The sequence below is a fragment of the Pimephales promelas genome, chromosome 6, assembly GCF_988280905.1.
Source record: "Pimephales promelas chromosome 6, fPimPro1.hap1.1, whole genome shotgun sequence".
In the NCBI taxonomy this organism is placed as follows: domain Eukaryota; kingdom Metazoa; phylum Chordata; class Actinopteri; order Cypriniformes; family Leuciscidae; genus Pimephales; species Pimephales promelas.
The window spans coordinates 36,683,762-36,702,263 of record NC_142774.1 but is presented as its reverse complement, the minus strand read 5'-3'; the positions used below and the strand labels follow the sequence as shown (position 1 = coordinate 36,702,263).

At 38.4% G+C, this 18,502-nt stretch overlaps 2 protein-coding genes, 1 long non-coding RNA gene and 2 other non-coding genes across 8 annotated transcripts in view; all 5 read right to left on the bottom strand.

The window, feature by feature from the left end:
* Positions 1-68: 68 nt before the first annotated feature.
* Positions 69-1,983, bottom strand: LOC120468862 (uncharacterized). The gene is made up of 4 exons (XR_005620295.2): positions 1,875-1,983; positions 1,513-1,647; positions 969-1,080; positions 69-382 (listed from the first exon to the last, which is right to left on the bottom strand). It is a non-coding gene; the product is annotated as an uncharacterized LOC120468862 (long non-coding RNA).
* On the bottom strand, positions 834-918 carry LOC120468878 (small nucleolar RNA SNORD60). The gene has a single exon (XR_005620302.2). It is a non-coding gene; the product is annotated as a small nucleolar RNA SNORD60 (small nucleolar RNA).
* LOC120468879 (small nucleolar RNA SNORD60) lies at positions 1,364-1,448 on the bottom strand. Its single transcript, XR_005620303.1, has one exon. It is a non-coding gene; the product is annotated as a small nucleolar RNA SNORD60 (small nucleolar RNA).
* A 4,073-nt stretch (positions 1,984-6,056) lies between the features above and the next one.
* LOC120468853 (interferon-induced protein 44) lies at positions 6,057-11,681 on the bottom strand. The gene is made up of 8 exons (XM_089132530.1): positions 11,480-11,681; positions 8,731-8,846; positions 8,576-8,609; positions 7,628-7,832; positions 7,330-7,476; positions 7,070-7,241; positions 6,668-6,768; positions 6,057-6,533 (listed from the first exon to the last, which is right to left on the bottom strand). Exons 2-8 carry the CDS (start codon positions 8,771-8,773, stop codon positions 6,363-6,365), a joined length of 873 nt encoding a protein of 290 aa, XP_088988656.1. The 5' UTR covers positions 8,774-8,846; positions 11,480-11,681; the 3' UTR covers positions 6,057-6,362.
* A 4,926-nt stretch (positions 11,682-16,607) lies between these two features.
* Positions 16,608-18,502, bottom strand: part of LOC120468818 (caskin-1) — a 45,359-nt gene continuing 43,464 nt past the window's right edge. For all 4 annotated transcript variants that reach the window (XM_089132526.1, XM_089132527.1, XM_089132528.1 and 1 more), the window contains one exon: positions 16,608-18,438. In XM_089132526.1, the coding sequence (XP_088988652.1) occupies positions 18,342-18,438 (97 nt within the window). In that variant the 3' untranslated portion in view covers positions 16,608-18,341. The remainder of the gene's footprint in view (positions 18,439-18,502) is intronic.

Here is an 18,502-nt window from a genome sequence, read left to right as displayed (position 1 = left end):
TGAGCTTACTTTTTTTAATTATAGAAACTAGACTGATACACAGGATTAAAAAAAAAAAAAAGTCAAGGTTTTGTTCAAACTTTTATTGAAACAATGAAATTAATCAAAACATGTAATTTGAAGTGCACAATATTTTAGGGTTTCAAAAATGTATTAATTTCCAGTGACAACCACACATAAACAGGAGATCGGATTGTAAACTGCAAGACACCAAAAGACTTCTTGGATCTCACATTTGCAAATAAACCGTGTATAAAGGATGTAAAGCTGCATCATATCCAAGTGTACATGCCTTGCAGCCTCAAGGAGTCCAGAGAAAATCATATGGAGTTAAGTTGCTCAGGTAGAGCTTACGATCAACATTAACCGCCGACCAGTCAACCTATTTGACAAAAAAAGTATATAAATATATTGCAATATTGGAAAAAAATTAAATGGTCTCACCACCACATTTTGCTTTAGGGAGCGTGACATACATTAAATGCAAATAAAAAATAAAAAAATAAAAAAAAAGTACAAAAAGGAGTTCACACACTTCATTGGTTTACTTTTGTAGTTACGTGCTTCCCAGATATGATACATTTTAAATGACTGGGGCTTGTTCGCAAACACATTAGGTCCCAATCTTTTTAATTATAAAACCACATTAGTATACAATCATTTAATTTTATTAAAACAGGGATCGAACGATTAAGCTTTGAAATGTTTTAAATTAAAAAGGCTACAAATTACTAAAAAGGCTAGAATAGCATCTTCCCCACCAAACATTCACTACAAAAGGCATAATTAAAAAATAAAGAAATTAAGAATAACCTAAAATAAGTCACATGCAAGAGCCTCAGACCAGATTGTATAATCAGCTGCTGAATACAGCGTTCATACGAGGTGTCAGAAAAGTAATTGAAGTCATCAATGGCTCAACTTCTCAAAAAGTGCATATCAGAGCCCATTGTCTAAGTTTCACTTACAGTAATCTCTTGATCGCACAATGCAGATGTTATACTCGTTCAAAGGCGAACATCCTCCAAGTCCAAGAGTTTGTTCTCCCATGATTCAGCTAGAGACTCTACAACCGGAAACCTGGCAGGAGATTTAAGGATTTAATATAATTTGCACAAAATAGTCAATGAAAACATTGAGAGTCACATCAATGCAAAAAAAAGTGGGTCAAGCTATCAGATTAATGTACAGAACTTTGATTTTAACAAGGAGAATATAAATACACACGCACACATATATATATATATATATATATATATATATATATATATCAGAATAGTAGTATCTTCACCCACTAAACATTCACTACCAAAGCACAAACAGTGCAATGTGGGAAACTTAGTCACATGCATCATGCAAGAAAGAGCCTCAGACTAGATTGTATAATCAGCTGCTGAATACAGCGTTCATACGAGGTGTCAGAAAAGTAATAGAAGTCATCAACGGCTCAACAATAATTTTACTCAAAATGCAAATGCATACATCAGAACCCCTCGTTTAAGGTTCACTTACCTCAATCGCTTGATCGCATTCATCGCGATTTAGAATCAATGCATCAAATGCAGATGTACTCGTTCAAACGCCAATGGCGGACCTCATCCAAGTCCACGTGTTCCTGTTCTCCCGACATGATCCAGACTGGAGACTCTACAAGCGGAAAACAAAGATAGGTTCATATGCGGTTCCCGTGTAAACCAAATTCAAGCCCTCAAACGAATACCAGGCGGGAGATGTAGGGGTTTAAATGTATAATTACACGCAATAAAGTCAATTGAAACGTTTATGCTAGTGTTACTCAAATCATAAGATAAAGGTGGGTCTTAACTAATATCGCAAACTTACGCTAGTATTGGGATTCTGAAAAAAAAACTTACATGCTTGCAACCGCAAAGCGGGTTTCTGAAGACACGCACATGTTTCACCAAACTTCTTGATCACTAGACGTTGTCTGAGGAAAGAGAGGCAGGACTAGTGTTGAACCACGGCTTTTATACCCGCTCTTCTTCGCGACATCCACAAACGTCATAAACTGTTTCAAGCTCATACGTGCCCTCTGCTGGTTGGCTCTTTGCTTGAAAACACAGATGGACCGCAAAAGTTGGCAGACTACCAATGGGCTCTATGCACGGCGGTATTTCCGGTGAAGGTGTAAGGATGCTTGATAACTTCCGCCGATCATAGAGTCCAATGCAATACCGAGAATTTATATTGAATTTTATACTCCATGGTTATACTAAAGAAACGTTAGTCACAAAAACAGATAAAACAGACACCTCTCGCTGTGTTTATGCTTCTTTTTTAAATTATATTAAATATCCATAACTATATATAAAATTACATCTAAACGTATGTACGTTTCGTTTCAAAGACAGGAGGACAGTTAATTTTGAAGACTCTGCCATAATCCCGTTTACCTCGGTTTTCACTTAAATCTCCACAACCGGAAATGGACGAGCATCCTTACGTCAAATGCGGAACTTATGCGTGCATATAGCCCATTACCATTACACAGAAAAAAGGCTATACGAAAAGAGTAGGTGCCAACAACAAGTGTTTATTTCCAAGTAGCAGGAAGAGCTATTTTACATCTTGCTCAAAAAAAAACCAAGGAGTATTTCACAAACACACTTTTATCATTGTCAAATGTTGGCTAGAACTTGTATCACGTTGTAAATGTAATGTCTTTTAGATGTAAAATGTTAGGGCCGGTTCACATATCGCGTCTTTTGCGCGCTCAAGTTCGTTATTTCAAATGTAGGCGCGCGGTATGCGCGCTCATAATGGAAGCGACGCGGTCGTGGTGCGACGCGCTCGTTTTTTCCAGGCGCGTCCGCGCCGCATCGAGATAAAAGGCTTGTTCGACTTCATGCAGCTCTGCGCAGACCGATCGGCGGCTGACTTGGAACAGTGCATGCCGGTTAGAAATTTTGTCCGACTTGATGCAGCGCTGACTCCACGTGACTGTGACATATGCCATCAAAGTACCGCGAGAGCGATACGTGAGTAGCCGGAGGACTCAGCCAGCGCAGCTTCTCAAGAGCGGCTGCACGAGCTCTGATGATGTCACAGCTGTTCCACGATTCGCCGGATTCACCGCATGACAACGATCACGTGCGTTTCGTGTTTATTCTCACACCTTTAGTTCCACTAAAGCTCACAAATCAGTATTTTAAACACTCTTGTCATGTAGTCGCAATGTTATATTGTGTCATGTTTATCATTATCAAAATAAAACTGATTAAAAAACGTTGATTCCACGTCATTGATTATAGGCTTATTTTGAACTTTATTCTAGTTCAAACAGATGCTGTATGAAGCAGTAAAGTATTGAATGAAAATGTGTCTGAAATATCTGTTTATTTGGCAAATGTTGCATTTATTTAACTTCAGCTGTGGTATAAGCATGCAAACACCACGTGAGCCGTCACTACGGGAACCAGAAATTGTCCGACTTCACGTCTCCGTTTGCAGCTCCTCCCCGCCTGCACGCGGCTGTTCTCGCCGATCGGTTGCATCCAGCCGCAGGCGATGTCGAACACACCTATAAACATCTCAACTTTTCAGAATGCCGCAAGCGCACCGTAGGTCACGTGACACGAACCAACCAATCAGCTTCCTCGCCATTTTTGTTACCTCTTCCTTGTCCACTCTGAAATAGGCTTTGGACCTCCCATTGTCCAGGCGGAGTTCCTGAATCAGCTGGTGAAATTCCCCATGGTTCTTGCGTTTTTGTAGTATGGGGTGCACCCAAACACTGCGGCGATTTTTTTTTACTTTTATGAGTAAATAAATCTTGTAACAGAGTTACAGCAAGGGTTTTTCGGTGGTGGAAATCCATTGCTGAAATTTCCTTCATGTAATGGAGAGCGCAGCTGATGGTTGCTTAGCAACGACAGACGCCTCCGGAGTGCAACTGCCCTAGCGCTTCTTTGGAAAAAGGAGAACGCGTGCGCCTAGCGTTTTCTACGCGTTTTTAGGCGCGATATGTGAACGGCCCCTTACACGTCATCACCATCTACACAGACACAACAATACTAGTTCTTCACAAACTTCACAAACATGTCTAAGGATTTCGACACAGAGGAAGACTTGCATTTTTTTGCCCAACCATATTTATTTGAACCCGAATACATGGACACACCAGAAACACGCCACCAGCATCTTACGTCATCAGCGTCACTGTCTGCGGACTTGTGAGCGCGGCTCGACAACAGAACCCGAAGACAATTCAATGCTGAATAAAGTCGTATTTTTGGTTATTTTTGGACCAAAATGTATTTTCGATGCTTCAAAACATTCTAACTACCACTGATGTCATATGGACCACTTTGATGATGTCTTTATTTCCTTTCTGGACAAGGACAGTATTCTGTACATTCATTTTCAAAGGAGGGACAGAAAACTAAATCAGAAATATCTTAAACTTGGACCGACATGAGGGTGAGTCATTAATGACATTTTTTTTTTTTAATTTTTGGGTGAACTAACCCTTTAATATCAGCTCTATCATGGAACACAGGCTTATACTTAAAGCAACTGAAATCAAGTCCGCACCACAACAAATATACACACGTTTTTCGAGCTATGTCAAATACTCAAATGCATAGGCTAATGAAAGAGATATATATACTACACACATAGCCTACCGTTATTGAAATGAATATTATTGCAAAATACGATGCAAATAGAAATTTAAAAAGTTCATACCAAGTTTTAGAAACTTTTATGCAATGGAATGGTTCGGATGTTAAAGGTTCTTCATCTGAACCACATATGAAACTCCCTTTTAGTCCAAGCTATCCGTCACTTACTGACATGCATATTTTTTCAAACAGATCCTATTCAAACAGAAATCACAAGTTCTACCAGAAAGACTCGGGAGAACAACACAGTAACAATTAATTTATTAACAGCCCATGCAGCAAGCTTTGGCATAGGTTCCGTCAGTAGCTCACAATCTGAGAGTACTGACTCTGCATTTCCTGCCTAAAGACGAAGGCAGGGGTGCAGCCGACCCGAAAGGGAAGGGACCGTGGTGGTGGGGAGGATGGAGATAAATGGAAACGTCAGCATCAGCAGCGACTGTAAGTCTTTTATACTGCAAGTATTAGAAAACGATTGATGAGAAGGTAATGAGGGACGTAACAATTGATTCTTCCTGGCAGAACTTATGCTAGAGCTTCATTTTATAAGAACAGGCCGAATTTCCTGGAAATAGAAACTGAAAGTAATTTGGAAGTAAAGGCTATGACTTGACTTTGCACAGTCATGCTGTTTGCAGTTCATCATGATTGAGTTCCAACAGCAAATGAGTGTTTGATTTAATTTGAATGCAAGATGTCCTTTCCATTTCATAGATGAAATTAAATTGATAAGTTTAAAACTGAGTTTTTGGGTATTAGCCCTGTATGTTAATAGAAGAACACATCAATGAAATTGCAAAATGCAACCAATAGCCTACCTCAGCAAAACAAAAAGAGTGATTAAAAAATCTGAAATGTTAAATTGTTCCTATATTGTTGTTCCTCTAAATCTGACTTGATTTTGCACTTCCCTGCAGTTCACGATGAGCTCTCAAAATACCAGAGAATAACACATTAAATTTTACATTATCAAATGAGTATGTATTCAATAATATAATTAAATTTATTAAATAAGATAATTCACACTGAAATTTAAATGTATTCATCCTCACCCAAATAAAATGTTTGGGTCATACCCCTTTAATTTAATCTGTTAGGGTGTATCGACTCTTAAGGTGTAAAATCAGTGACAAAAAAAAATAAATAATAATATACTCATTGTATACTCATACTCATATTATATTTGTTCAACAGATCTCAATAAGTAAAAGTTTTGTTCATGTTTGTTTTAAATAATCAAAAATATAAGAGTGTCAGTGCATTATTCCCACATTACTTATTTGTGTAATTTAATAGTTTTAATTCTGAATCTTTACATTCATTTTCAGGTTTATATTAGATTTTTAGTCCCAGATATTCATTGACTTTGAACCCCACTGTACATTTATTTATAGAATTTAACACAAAACATAATCCTTATTGTAATTTTAATCCACAATCTTTCTTAAATGATAAAGAAAATGTATCACATTCAAAGAATGACCCACTCCAAATGCATCAATACTGTATATGTGATGTCAAATACGATTGCCAAATACAGTTTGGATTGGCGGTATGGTTCTGTTCTGAGCAAAAACTCCCAGCGCATGTAGCACATTCAGATAGCTGATAATACTGAAAGAGCTTATGAATATCGTATTCCTACAGGTAGACGTGGATAAGCTGATGTGAGCTTGACTAACATAATATCCAGAACAGATGCTATATGCTTGATTTTTGTCAGTAGCTTTCATTGTCCACCAATCTATCATTGGCAATGTAAACAATCTGTTCAAGTGCCTTTAGTATCAGAGCATCAATGTCATCCACTGTGTCAATCTCTTCATGGTAGTTCTTCACTGGGAAGATGTTTGACAGTGGCACACCAATTTTGGCACTGCACTTCTCCATCTGGACAGGAACAGAATGTTAGGTCAGAAAATCAGATGTGGCTATTAGAAGAATCAGATCAACATGGGCAATATACGTATACTTGCAATCTGTAAAATTTAAACAAGCGTATGTCTTTGGTTGATATCACATACCTTCTCTTTGATGATCTTGCTAGTGTAGATCTTCCTTAGATCTTTCTTGACCAGCGGACATGCTTCATCCACTTTGGTCATGACAACCACTTGAGGAATCCCTACAGCAAATGCAGAGGCAATAAAGGTTCTAGAACAAGTTTTTTTCCTCAACAAAATTTAACACATGTTTGGCATTTTGTTGTGCATACAGTATCTACATAACTGACCCACAAACATGGTCTGGGTCATATAAATAATTAGGCAAAAAAAGTTGAAAAGTACATTGAAACATGCCCTGTTTGCATTTGGCATTCAGCCTGTGTCTGGACATCGAAAACACACACAAACCCAATTCGTTTTATGCCCACTTATCTCCTAATAAATGTGAACTCATGAATAAAAATAAACATTCAGTTTTACCCCTTTCACTGATTCTCTTGCGGATGATCTTCAGCTTGTCAATAAGTTTTTCATTTGTGAGTTCGACTGTATTTGTGTCTATGACGTACACCAGGCAGAAAGCCTGATCAGAGAGGAGAGGGTCACTGGTGTAATGTTGATCCTCGTGAGAGATTGTCTCCGCCTCATTGAACTGAGAATGGAAATTCAGAAAAATGTGTTAAACGTCAAACCTACTGCACACACAACTTTGCCAAAATGTTAATTTAGTGGTTTGTTACTTTATAGCCATCCTTCACGTGTCCAAACACAGCATTGATGATGTCATCTGCCTGTGATCCAGCCAATATCTCAGCTTCTAAGCCCATTATGTCCTTGAAGACGAAGGGCAAAGTTTTCCCCCCACTTCTGATGGTGAATCCTTTGAGCTTCAAATGAAGATCAAAATATAGAAGCACACATTTTTGTGAACATTTTTTCCAAGAAATGCTCATACAACAATTAGCTTAAATGCTAAATGCACTGTCACCAGACATTTCTGGGTCTTTTAGAAAACATTCAACTTCTGTATAGGTATACCTTTTGTGTGAAACTATGACTGCCACCACCAGATGAATTCACTAGCGCTCTAGAGGTGATCCGTCCTTGAAAGACATTATTGATGGAGTTAATAAAGCTGGACTTTCCTGCTCCAATTTGTCCAGTTACCAGGATCTTGATGTCCTTTACATTTGGATCACTAGGAGAGAAGTTTTCCAGCTTTTCCTTTAGATCTTCTTTTATTCTGTTAAAGCAAAACACAATTTTACAGAACAGAACTCAAAGCAGATTTGTTCTATGTGGCACAATAGAGTCTAATTTGGAATAGCATTACCACATTACAGTTTTTGAAATTAAATGATATAATGTTAATTTCCATTAAGAAGTAACAAAATGATCCACTTCTTGTAAGATTAATGTATACCCTTTTTTAGATGTACATTTCTCTATTTCTATATCAATTATTGTTGCCAAATTACTTATCTGGCAGTTTCAATGCCAACATTGTCATTATTAATGATAACTTCTGAGGATAGTCATTAAATTGATTAAATTGACTCCTTTCTACTTTTTGTTATTTTTACCAAGTGAAAGGTTGGATACATTTTAATGCTAAAATAATTCATACAATTATTTGTTATAATAACTGTTAAAAAAAAATATATAAAAAATATAACACATCATCATGGCTAACCATATTTTTCCACGTCCAAGTGCTTGAGTCCCCTATAAGTGCCTTGCTAGCAACTCAAGACTTCAGCAGAATTACTTCAAATATATTGTTAAACACAAGATTCTTGCAATGGTGAGAGAAACCAATAATATTTTACAAGGAAATCAAATTCTTAGCTTAAACAATTTGCACTTTTAACTGAATAGATCACTGTTTTGACTGCTATGCACAAAGATAATATCTAGCCTGCATAAAAGCGAAATAAAGTAGCCAACTGTCTGTAAAGACAGAATAGCTTAAAATGTATAGCTTACCCCCAGTCAAAGTTCCTCCATGGTCTATCCAGTTCTATGAAAAATAAAATAAGTTTAGATTAATTTGGTATTATGTATCAATTTGAAATCTATGGTGTGTGCATACGTGTTCTGTATAAATAAAAAACAATCACAGGGAAGAATGACCCTCTCACCTGGATTTGGTTGATGCACTGGTTTTGATCCAGACAATCCCATTTTTTCTCCTTTGAAATATTTATATCAGTCTGTCCTGGAGCACAGTTGACTTGTATCTCACTGTAAGCAAGCCCTGCCGCAGAACGGTGTATATATATCTCTTTATTTCAGTTTCACTTTCATTTTTGAAAGCTTGCATGCATAATTAAAAATGCCCACACCCACTTTTGATCTATCTATTTGTCTATGCTGTTGGTCACATATTGACATCCATATTATTTCAAACATTAGATGGGGGAGAGCGGTGCATAACACTTTTTGACTTTCTCAGTTTGTGAAAATTCACTTAGGGTTCAGAGTGTTTTTTTTTTCCCACATTAATTTCACACATGTCTAGTACAATCGTGTGGTTTTGTTTCATTAATACAGTGTCTACCTTTTTCTTGATTTACCCTGAAAGAATGGATGTGAAATGTGACAACATGCCTCATGTGGGGCACATTGTAACATGACCATGTGATTAAAATGTAATCTGATCTAATCAAAAAAATATCTCAGTCAAACTAAAATATTTTGTCAATAAACAACGCATTCTCACCCCAAGGCGTCACCTTTGACCATGCTTCAATATTTGACGGTTTAGGCGCCCTTTAGCGTCACTTACATGACGCGATCCTACGGCGTCATCTAACTGACGCTAAAGGAAAGCGTCAGTTAGAGGACGCGGTTATGTTTAGGTGTGGGGTGGGGGTAGAGTACACGCGATCCTAGGGCGTCATCTGACTGACGCTAAAGGGCGCCTAAAGCGTCAGATATTGAAGCATGTCCAAATGCTTCCCAAGGCGTCAGTTAGGTGACGCCTTGGGAGTGAGAATGGGCTGCAATAAAATAGAATTATTAACATTTTCTTTTTCCTTGAATAAAAAAAAAAATTGACAAGAAACTCTCTGACGCCCTGGTTACGACTGTTACCTCGGATCCCTGAAGAGGGAACGAGACACTGCATCGAGATTGTCAAAATGGGAACGCTCTGCGAAAATGCGCCGTGAAGCACGTGTGAAATTTGTCCGATGGCAAATAGGCGTGTGACATCATGGCAGGAAGCGCACCCAGACCAAACATTCTCAGCTTCTGATAGGGCAAAGCATGTCAATCACTGGCACGCCGGAAGGCAGGGTGACACAGCGTCTCATTCCCTCTTCAGGCAACCTAGGTTACAGTCGTAACTGAGGTGTTCCCTTTCAAGGAAACTTGCTTTGTGTCGAGATTGACGCTAAGGGAACGTCTATATAAATGCTGCCATAGTGACCAGTGCCTGTCTTGTGTGAAATCAGGCGAGCACAACAAAGACAGAATCACCTGGAACCCCAAGGTGTAAACCTTATAAGCCTGACAAATGTGTGCGGAAAGGACCAGCCCACCGCATCACACACCTCTTGTAGGGATACCCCTATTAGAAGGCTTAAGAAGCCGGCATAAAAAAAGCCACCTTCGTTGTGTGTCTGATCCTCATGATCAGACGCACAACTAAGGAAACACCAGCGGTTTCTCCCCAAAGACGCGTAGCAGCTAGTTCGCAACATAAACCTTTAGAGTGGAGGGGGATAACCCTGCGGAGAATCAATCCTGCAGAAATCCCATCACTGTACCAACCAGGCAGTTGACTGGATCAAGTGATGATTCCCACCAGTGTCCTTTTGCAGGGAGTTCTAGAGATAGCAAATGCTCAACAACCTCAGTCGAGAGACCCGAGTCTATGAGTAGGAACCCCTCAGAGGCTAAACCCACACTTATAACTCTGTTCTCCAGAACCCCAGGGAGTGGAATGATAAGGGAAACTATGTACAAACGCAGCTCCAGCGACACCTGCGCCGCCATATGAGCTCCATTCTTCGGGCCTCAGCCCCTTCCTTGAAGGGATGTCTGCTCTCTGAATCTGGTGCACAGGGATGTAGAGCCTGAGCCATCATCACCAGGCAATTAAGTGACCATGCATGAATTCTCCCCAGCCCGAGAGGGAAGTATCCGTCATAAGCGTTACATGACAACAAGGAGCTCCCAACACAGGACCCTGGGACAAGAACCAAGGCTTCTTTCACCACAATAACCTTCGTCAACGTGTTGCATGTCAGGGAAACCCCTTGGTCTTGTGCCACCATTGCAAAGGTCTCAAGCACAGCAGGCCAAAGGGTATACCATTGTACGCAGCTGCCTTCAGACCTAACAGTCTTTAAACTGTTTGACGTCTGAATGACTGGCCTAGCTTTATCTTGCTCATTGCTGTGAGGATTGAAACAATGAAAAAAAAAAATCGAAACACCTGAAAAAAATCGTCCTCTGTAATGGAGAAAACACACTTTTCTTTGTATTCAGCCAAAACTCCCCAAACTTTCATTTAGGTGAGGATGACAAGAACAGTATTCTGTACATGCATTTTCAATGGAGGGACAGAAAACTCTCAGACTAAATCAGAAATATCTCAAACTTGGACCGACATGAGGGTGAGTCATTAATGACATATTTTTTCATTTTTGGGTGAACTAACCCTTTAATATCAGCTCTATCATAGAACACAGATGGCTTATATCTCACTTAAAGCAACTGAAATCAAGTCCGCACCACAACAGATATACACACGTTTTTCGAGCTATATATGTCAAATACTCAAATGCATAATGATAAAAATATATATACTACACACATACCGTTATTGAAATGAATATTATTGCAAAATACGATGCAAATAGAAATTTAAAAAGTTCATACCAAGTTTCAGAAACTTTTATGCAATGGAATGGTTCGGATGTTAAAGTTTCTTCGTCTGAACCACAAATGAAACTCCCTTTTAGTCCAAGCTATCCGTCACTTACTGACACGCATATTTTTTCAAACAGATCCTATTCAAACAAGTTCTACCAGAAAGACTCGGGAGAATAATACTGAAACAATTAATTTATTAACAGCCCATGCAGTAAGCAATATAATGATTTAGAGTTATTTGGCGTAGGTAGGTCCCATCAGTAGCTCAATTAGTAACAACTGATTCTTCCTGGCAGAACTTGAGCTTCATTTTATAAGAACAGGCCGAATTTCCTGGAAATAGAAACTGAAAGTAATTTGGAAGTAAAGGCTATGACTTGACTTTGCACAGTCATGCTGTTTGCAGTTCATCATGATTGAGTTCCAACAGCAAATGAGTGTTTGATTTAATTTGAATGCAAGATGTCCTTTCCATTTCATAGATGAAATTAGGTTGATAAAAAACTGAGTTTTTGGGTATTATTAGCACTTTATTTTACAGTAATAGAAGAACACATCAATGGAATTGCAAAATGCAACCAATACCTCAGCAAAAAAAAAAAAATAAATAAATAAAAAAAAATGTAATCTGAAATGTTAAATTGTTCCTATTGTTGTTCCTCTAAATCTGACTTGATTTTGCACTTCCCTGCAGTTCACGATGAGCTCTCAAAATACAATAATATAATTACATTTATTAAATAAAATCATTCACACAGAAATTTAAATGAATTCATCCTCACCCAAATAAAATGTTCAAGTCATCTACCCCTTTAATTAAATCTGTTTAGTTGTATCGACTAAACATGTAAAAATCAGTGACAAAAAGAAAATATACTCATAGTATATACAGTATATATACAGTATATATATATATATATATATATATATATATATATAAATGCTAACTCAAGTGAAGTTCTGCTACAAGATGGCGACATCCGGCCAGCTTCAAATTCTGGTCGATGGATTACCCCCTTGGCAGCAGCCCTTCCGCCATTTTGGAGTGAAAGTGACTCAGCAGTGGCTCGGCAGTCATATATTATACATGTATTTAGTCCAGTGCAAAGGTAATTTTTTTAGGACCATTTTAGGTCTTTATAGCAGTTAAAAAGATGTTGCTACTTAACCAGGCTTTCCCCCCCACATAACTTGAGATAGGGAAGTTCAAGGATTTAATCAATGATTACTCTCCACATTTAGTGTGACAGGTAAGAATAAAGTGATATCAGTTCATAAAGTTATAATAACATTAGATCGTTTCCCAGGAGGTACACATAACGTTAAAAATAAGTTATCAATGAAATAAATTAATTCAGCAAATAAATGTTGTACTAAAATGTAAATGTTGGACAATAAATATATAACAGCAATAAAATAGCTTTACAGTAAACTTTTTTTTTTTTGCAGTACTATCTTTTATTATAATGACTGTTAAAGCAAGACTATGTAAACAAAAAAACAACAACAAAAAAACACAGCCTCCGATCAAAGTGGCAATTAAAGTTAAAAGATAACGGACACAGCGCATCATTGATCATCATGTTTTTAGCATGATCCAGGGGATTATGTAACAATCCGTCATGCAACGTGCGCACCTGGAGCCTATACAATGAAGCCGGTTTAGGTGGCTAGCTAGCCAGTTATGTTTCAGTTTAGTTTGCGCCAACCCTGGGTTTTAGGTACCATGGAAGTGGTTTGGCTTTTAGCATTGTTCATCGCCATAGTAACTTAAGCTCCACGGCTAACCTGGTCCAGGGCAGGTTATGTTCCAGGTAAGAGGTTGCAAACCGAATTTGGACCAATCAGTAGGATCAAAGCCTGAGTTGACGGGGAAAGTTGACGATCAGCATCATGGTACCAACAAAGCCTGGTTGTATTGGTTTAGTTTTGTCAACTCAAAACTAATGATGCAACCCTGAGTTTGTTCAACTACCATCATGGTACAGGCCCCTGCTCTTAAAGGGTATGTTGGATGACGCTCTGGGGTGCGTTTCCCTTATAACGATGTAGTTCGCTGCTTCAGTACCATGCACGATGCATCGTTGGAGAAATCAACTAGCTAGTCGCGTCTGTTTCCCGAAACCCATTGTGGCAAAGTATCATTCAACCACGTTGGTTTCGCAAGTGGTGGAGTAATAACTACTTTTAATGAAACTGTTTGAGACTCAATTAACGCTAGATTTGTTAATATAAATTACAGACATATGTCATCTGAGGACTATTTCTAATGGTTCTCAGTTATTTTGCTTTATTACCAGACTCAATATTTGGCTCGTTCTTACACAGTAGAGCACGTTCACACATGCACACTCTTCAAACACGGTACTTTAAATCTTTTGACAAACTAAAAGGCGTAAATTACATTTTTATGTATTCTGAATAAAAGGCATCAGTTGTACTGAATGTCAGCTTGTTTATTTTGCTCAAGATAAGGATTTATTACGTCCAAATGTGTAGCAATATAGAAACGATGATTCTAACCATAGCTCGAGGGCTGTCGTTCAAACCACACAACTTTGCGACGCTGTTTGCGAATGTTCGTTGGAACGATGGTTTCGGGAAACACCGACTCGTTGAACTATGCTGATAACGACGGAACTTGCAACCATAGTTGGCTAACGATGCTTTCAGGAAACGCACCCTTGATTGTTTTATTTCACGTTATGCCCAAACCACACCTATGAATAATGAGGCTACTTCAGACCAACACCTTTTAAACTTTCGCCGGGCGCAAGAGTCATTTATCCCGCAGGTAAATGGTAAATGGACTGCATTATATAGCGCTTTCATAGACCTAACCAAAGCGCTTTACATATTGCCTCACATTCACCCATTCACACACTCATTCATACACCGACGGCGGTGTCAGCCATACAAGGCGCCATCCAGCTCGTCGGGAGGTGTCTCGAGGTGACACTTGGTCGAGGTGTCTTGTTCATGGACACCTCGACACTTGGTCAGGTGGAACCTTTCGGTTTGTAGACAACCTACATGAACCACTGAGCCACTGCCGCCCCTAAAAATAGGGTAATGCCGGTAAAATAGCAATAGCGCCTAACGCCGCCTTCACACTGGCAGTTGAAATCAGCTCCGATGCGGCTGCGAAACGACCGGAAGTCATTCATTTCCTATGGAGATTCGCAGACCGCATGCGAATGGGTCCGAAACGGGTCCGACCGAGTGCAGTGCGAAAAAAATCGTGTCTGTTGGTCATCCGGATGTGTTAAAAAATTTGAACTCTTGCGAAAAGCTACGGACGGTTCCTATCCGACAATTCCAGTGGAAGTTGACCGTTGCTATGGTACTGATAAACAAACCTTAATTATTAACTTTTAATAAAATAAATATTGATTTTATAACGATAAGTTGTGATGTCATTTTTTATTTTCATGACTTTCTAACGTTTATAAGGGCAGTTAATACAATTAAGGGAAATTCCGCAAGGGAAATCCCATAACCGCGACAGCCCTAATGTTAATAAAATATTTCTTTAAATTGCTTGACACATCCAGTGATTGGTGATTTTCTAGTGCGCAACTGCGCATGACAAATTGTAATAAAATTACTTTTAACACCACCTACTATGTGGACTTTTTACCCTAAACTGATCATATTTTTTAAACTCTAAGTAAATTCAGTAAAAAAAAAAAAAAAAAAAAAAAAAAAAAAAAGGATTTCTCTAAGTAAATAAAAGTAAATTAGGTAATCAACCCTCACTGATCTCGGTCTCGACTCGGACTCGACCGTCTCTGGTCTCGGACTCGACTCTCTATGGACTCGGTCTTGACTCGGACTCGACTCTCTCTGGTCTCGGTCTGGACTCGGACTCGAGTGAGGTGGTCTCGACTACAACACTGGTACCTCGCTCTCGTCACAGGCTGTTCTGAGACATAGATATCATAGGGTGCCATGTGCGTTGGGATAAGAACGGCTGAAAAGAAAAAAAAAACAATGAAATTATGGTCTGAGGGTACATATTTTGAGAGAGAGATTTTGATTTTTATAAAACTACTTTATTACGTCACTTCAATTCATCAAAAAGTTAACACCACTAAATATCAAAACACAACTCTCCCTCCTCCACAGATATCATCATTCAAAAGTTCCCACATCATTTATTGCTCTAATACCTCTGCATTTCTCCTTACAATAAGTATGGCAAGTTTTGGTTGACTTACCAAACATGTATGATCTGTAATGTGAGAAATAGAGAGAAAGACAGGCAAAAAGAGAACTTACACAACTGTCATCGTGTTCATGTATGGTCCTTGTGTCAGGGGCTTTGGATAGGGAGTAATAGTGGAATAAAGTAACCGGGGCCCTCGGTGAAAGGGGGGCTCACACAGATATATGCAAGTCCGTAGGAACGAACCCTTTGCTAGGTTGAACCCAGTCTCATCTATAAAGATGAACTCATGTGGGATTGCATGAGCATCCATTTCCAGTACTCCCTGGAAACAAAGAACAAAAAATCAGTCAATATGGTGTTATCCAGTACCCTGGGAAACAATGTTGAATGTAGTGTACTGCAGTCAATTTTGTATTTACATCCACATATTCTCTCAAACAGCACCTTAAAGTTGTTTCATTCTGATTTGTTTTCTGTTGAGAATGCGAGCCAATGTGGACAGACAGACTCGTTGAAAGTTGTTGAATGTGGTGTTGTCTTGGATGACGTGGCTTCGAATTTCTCATAAATAGATTTCATTATTTTCCAAAACCAAGTTTACAATGCCAGCTTCTTGCACCCCATGAAGATTTGGCCCCTTCCTCCACCATTGCGTTTCTCAGTCCTTTAGAATAAATAAATATAGAGCTTGGACAATGCAGCGTAAAGATATTTCCCCCACAGTAGAGTACATTGCACAGGAAACGTGTACATTTAGTGTAAGACATCAGCCATTCATGAAGTAAACAGGTGTCACCCGAAACACATGGGGTTTCGTTTACTAAATGAAATTTTCGTTACATACCTGTAATAGAAATAAGTGTGTACAATAGTATGCATGCAAAGTAACTGTAAGTAATAAGACAGTAACGTGAAAAAAATATGACCAATTATAAAATGCTTTACAAAACTCTCAGCTGTCACTATGGTTATATTCATAACAATTTATTTATATTAATTCCACATATTCTCAATGCTTTTTACATGGAAGAGGTCTTTGATGATTTTTTCACCAGGGTCAGACAAACACATTAGCCATCTGAAGGTTTACACAAAATAACAACTGATTATTACACAGCTTTACACTGTAAAAGTTTTTATACTCCAACATCTATTACATTGACTTTGCAGGGTCATAATCAAGGACAAAATTGTCATGATTGTCGGAAAATCCTCAGTTGTTGTATCCCAGATCCCTGGTTTTAAAGTATTACTTATAAAGCTAAATTTATAACATGGTGCATGGATCAAAAATATTGCTCTGTAGTCTTATTCATCTTGCAATGACAGTATTAAATTATCTAATTTTAGACACTTGTATGGAATATGCAACTTCTTCTGTCAGCAAGTCTCTCAAAACAGGAATAATTGCACTGTCCAAGAGATCAACACTCTCAGCCCTTACAAAAAGTACTGTGGTGGTACTGTGGTATCAGATGGAAATACAACAGTACTTGGTACTGTACCATGGTACTGTATGGTCACCATATTCATGTACTGTAGAATATACAATACATTGTCATCCAAGAAAAATACCATGGTACCATGTCCAAAAACATGGTACATTTTTGTAAGAGATGACAAACATTCAAACATCTCTTTCCTAGAACTATAAACACACTTCCTATATTCTCTCACTCTCAAACAGACCTCCCCTCCAATCACACAAACAAACACACACATAAACACTTATTAGGAGCACATTAGGAATGAGCAGGTGTCTGTATCATTCCATACTCTAGACTATCAATGATAACTATAACCTATATGTCATATATACACTACTCTTTTCCAGAGTCTTATTCTGAATTCTGTCTATATCTATGTATTACACCTTGGGCAGAGTGGGATTTGTCAATGCAAAAACTACACTACACAGTCAAACATTCACACACACTGACGACAACAACAATAACAGCAACAACAATAATAACATACATAGAGATTACAATATACCTCTTTAAGTCCAAAGCTTTTCTTCATTATACTTCAAGGGATCAAAGAAATAGTCCAAAAAAGTCAGGGTCATAAATGGGACTGTGCTCTTCAAATTTGTCGTCCAAACCAAGTGTTTTTCAGTAACTTGTCCAGCTGAAGACCACAAGGTGAAATTCAAAGCTCCCCTTTACTTGTGAACAAGCTCTCAGCAGAGATTTGGAAAAGAGCAATACACCTTCCTAACATCATCAAAGAGAATATGATGTACATTGCCTTTAAACGAAATATTCATCGAACTCTCACCCCACATATTGTACACACATATACACACACTCACACATATTAGCATTTTTCTGCTTGATATTTAGAAAGCTCGTCACATAGTCTCTCTTAAAATTGTGCTTATCTCTGGAAGCAGCAAGACAGCAGGCCGTATTTGCAGGTCAGGAAATGTACTTGCAGTACCTATTCTGGCCACTACAGTAAGACAAAACGCTGGTGGAGAATGAAAAGGTGGAGAATGTTAGTCAAAATTTAGGCTTCTTTTCTCAGAGATGCTTAATTGTAGACTTAGACACACTTTAGAATGGAAGAGCTTAATTTGCCCTATCGAGATTCCAATACTGCTGAGGCATCAAAGTTGGTTTCGCTTGTCCACACTGAAAAAATGAAGCTTGAGTGTTTCACAGGTCCTAAGGAATCTAATATATTTTTTCATTTTCAATCTAACATGGCATCCAACTGGTCCGCAAGGTCATCAAACATGCTGCCAATGTCATCGAGAATGTTAACTGTGCTCTTGTTGTCCACAATGGAGCTGAAGAGGCAAATAAACAGAAAGTAGAAGAAAAAGAATGGTGAGTTTCAACAAGTAACATCAT

Coding starts and splice junctions, on each gene's coding strand:
- LOC120468853 (XM_089132530.1), bottom strand. CDS start 8,773: ATGGGATTGTCTGGATCAAAACCAGTGCATCAACCAAATCCAG. Junction 7,833..8,575: donor TGGAGGAACTTTGACTGGGG/GTAAGCTATACA, acceptor TTGCTTTAACAG/AATAAAAGAAGATCTAAAGG. Junction 6,769..7,069: donor CAAGAGAATCAGTGAAAGGG/GTAAAACTGAAT, acceptor CATTTGCTGTAG/GGATTCCTCAAGTGGTTGTC.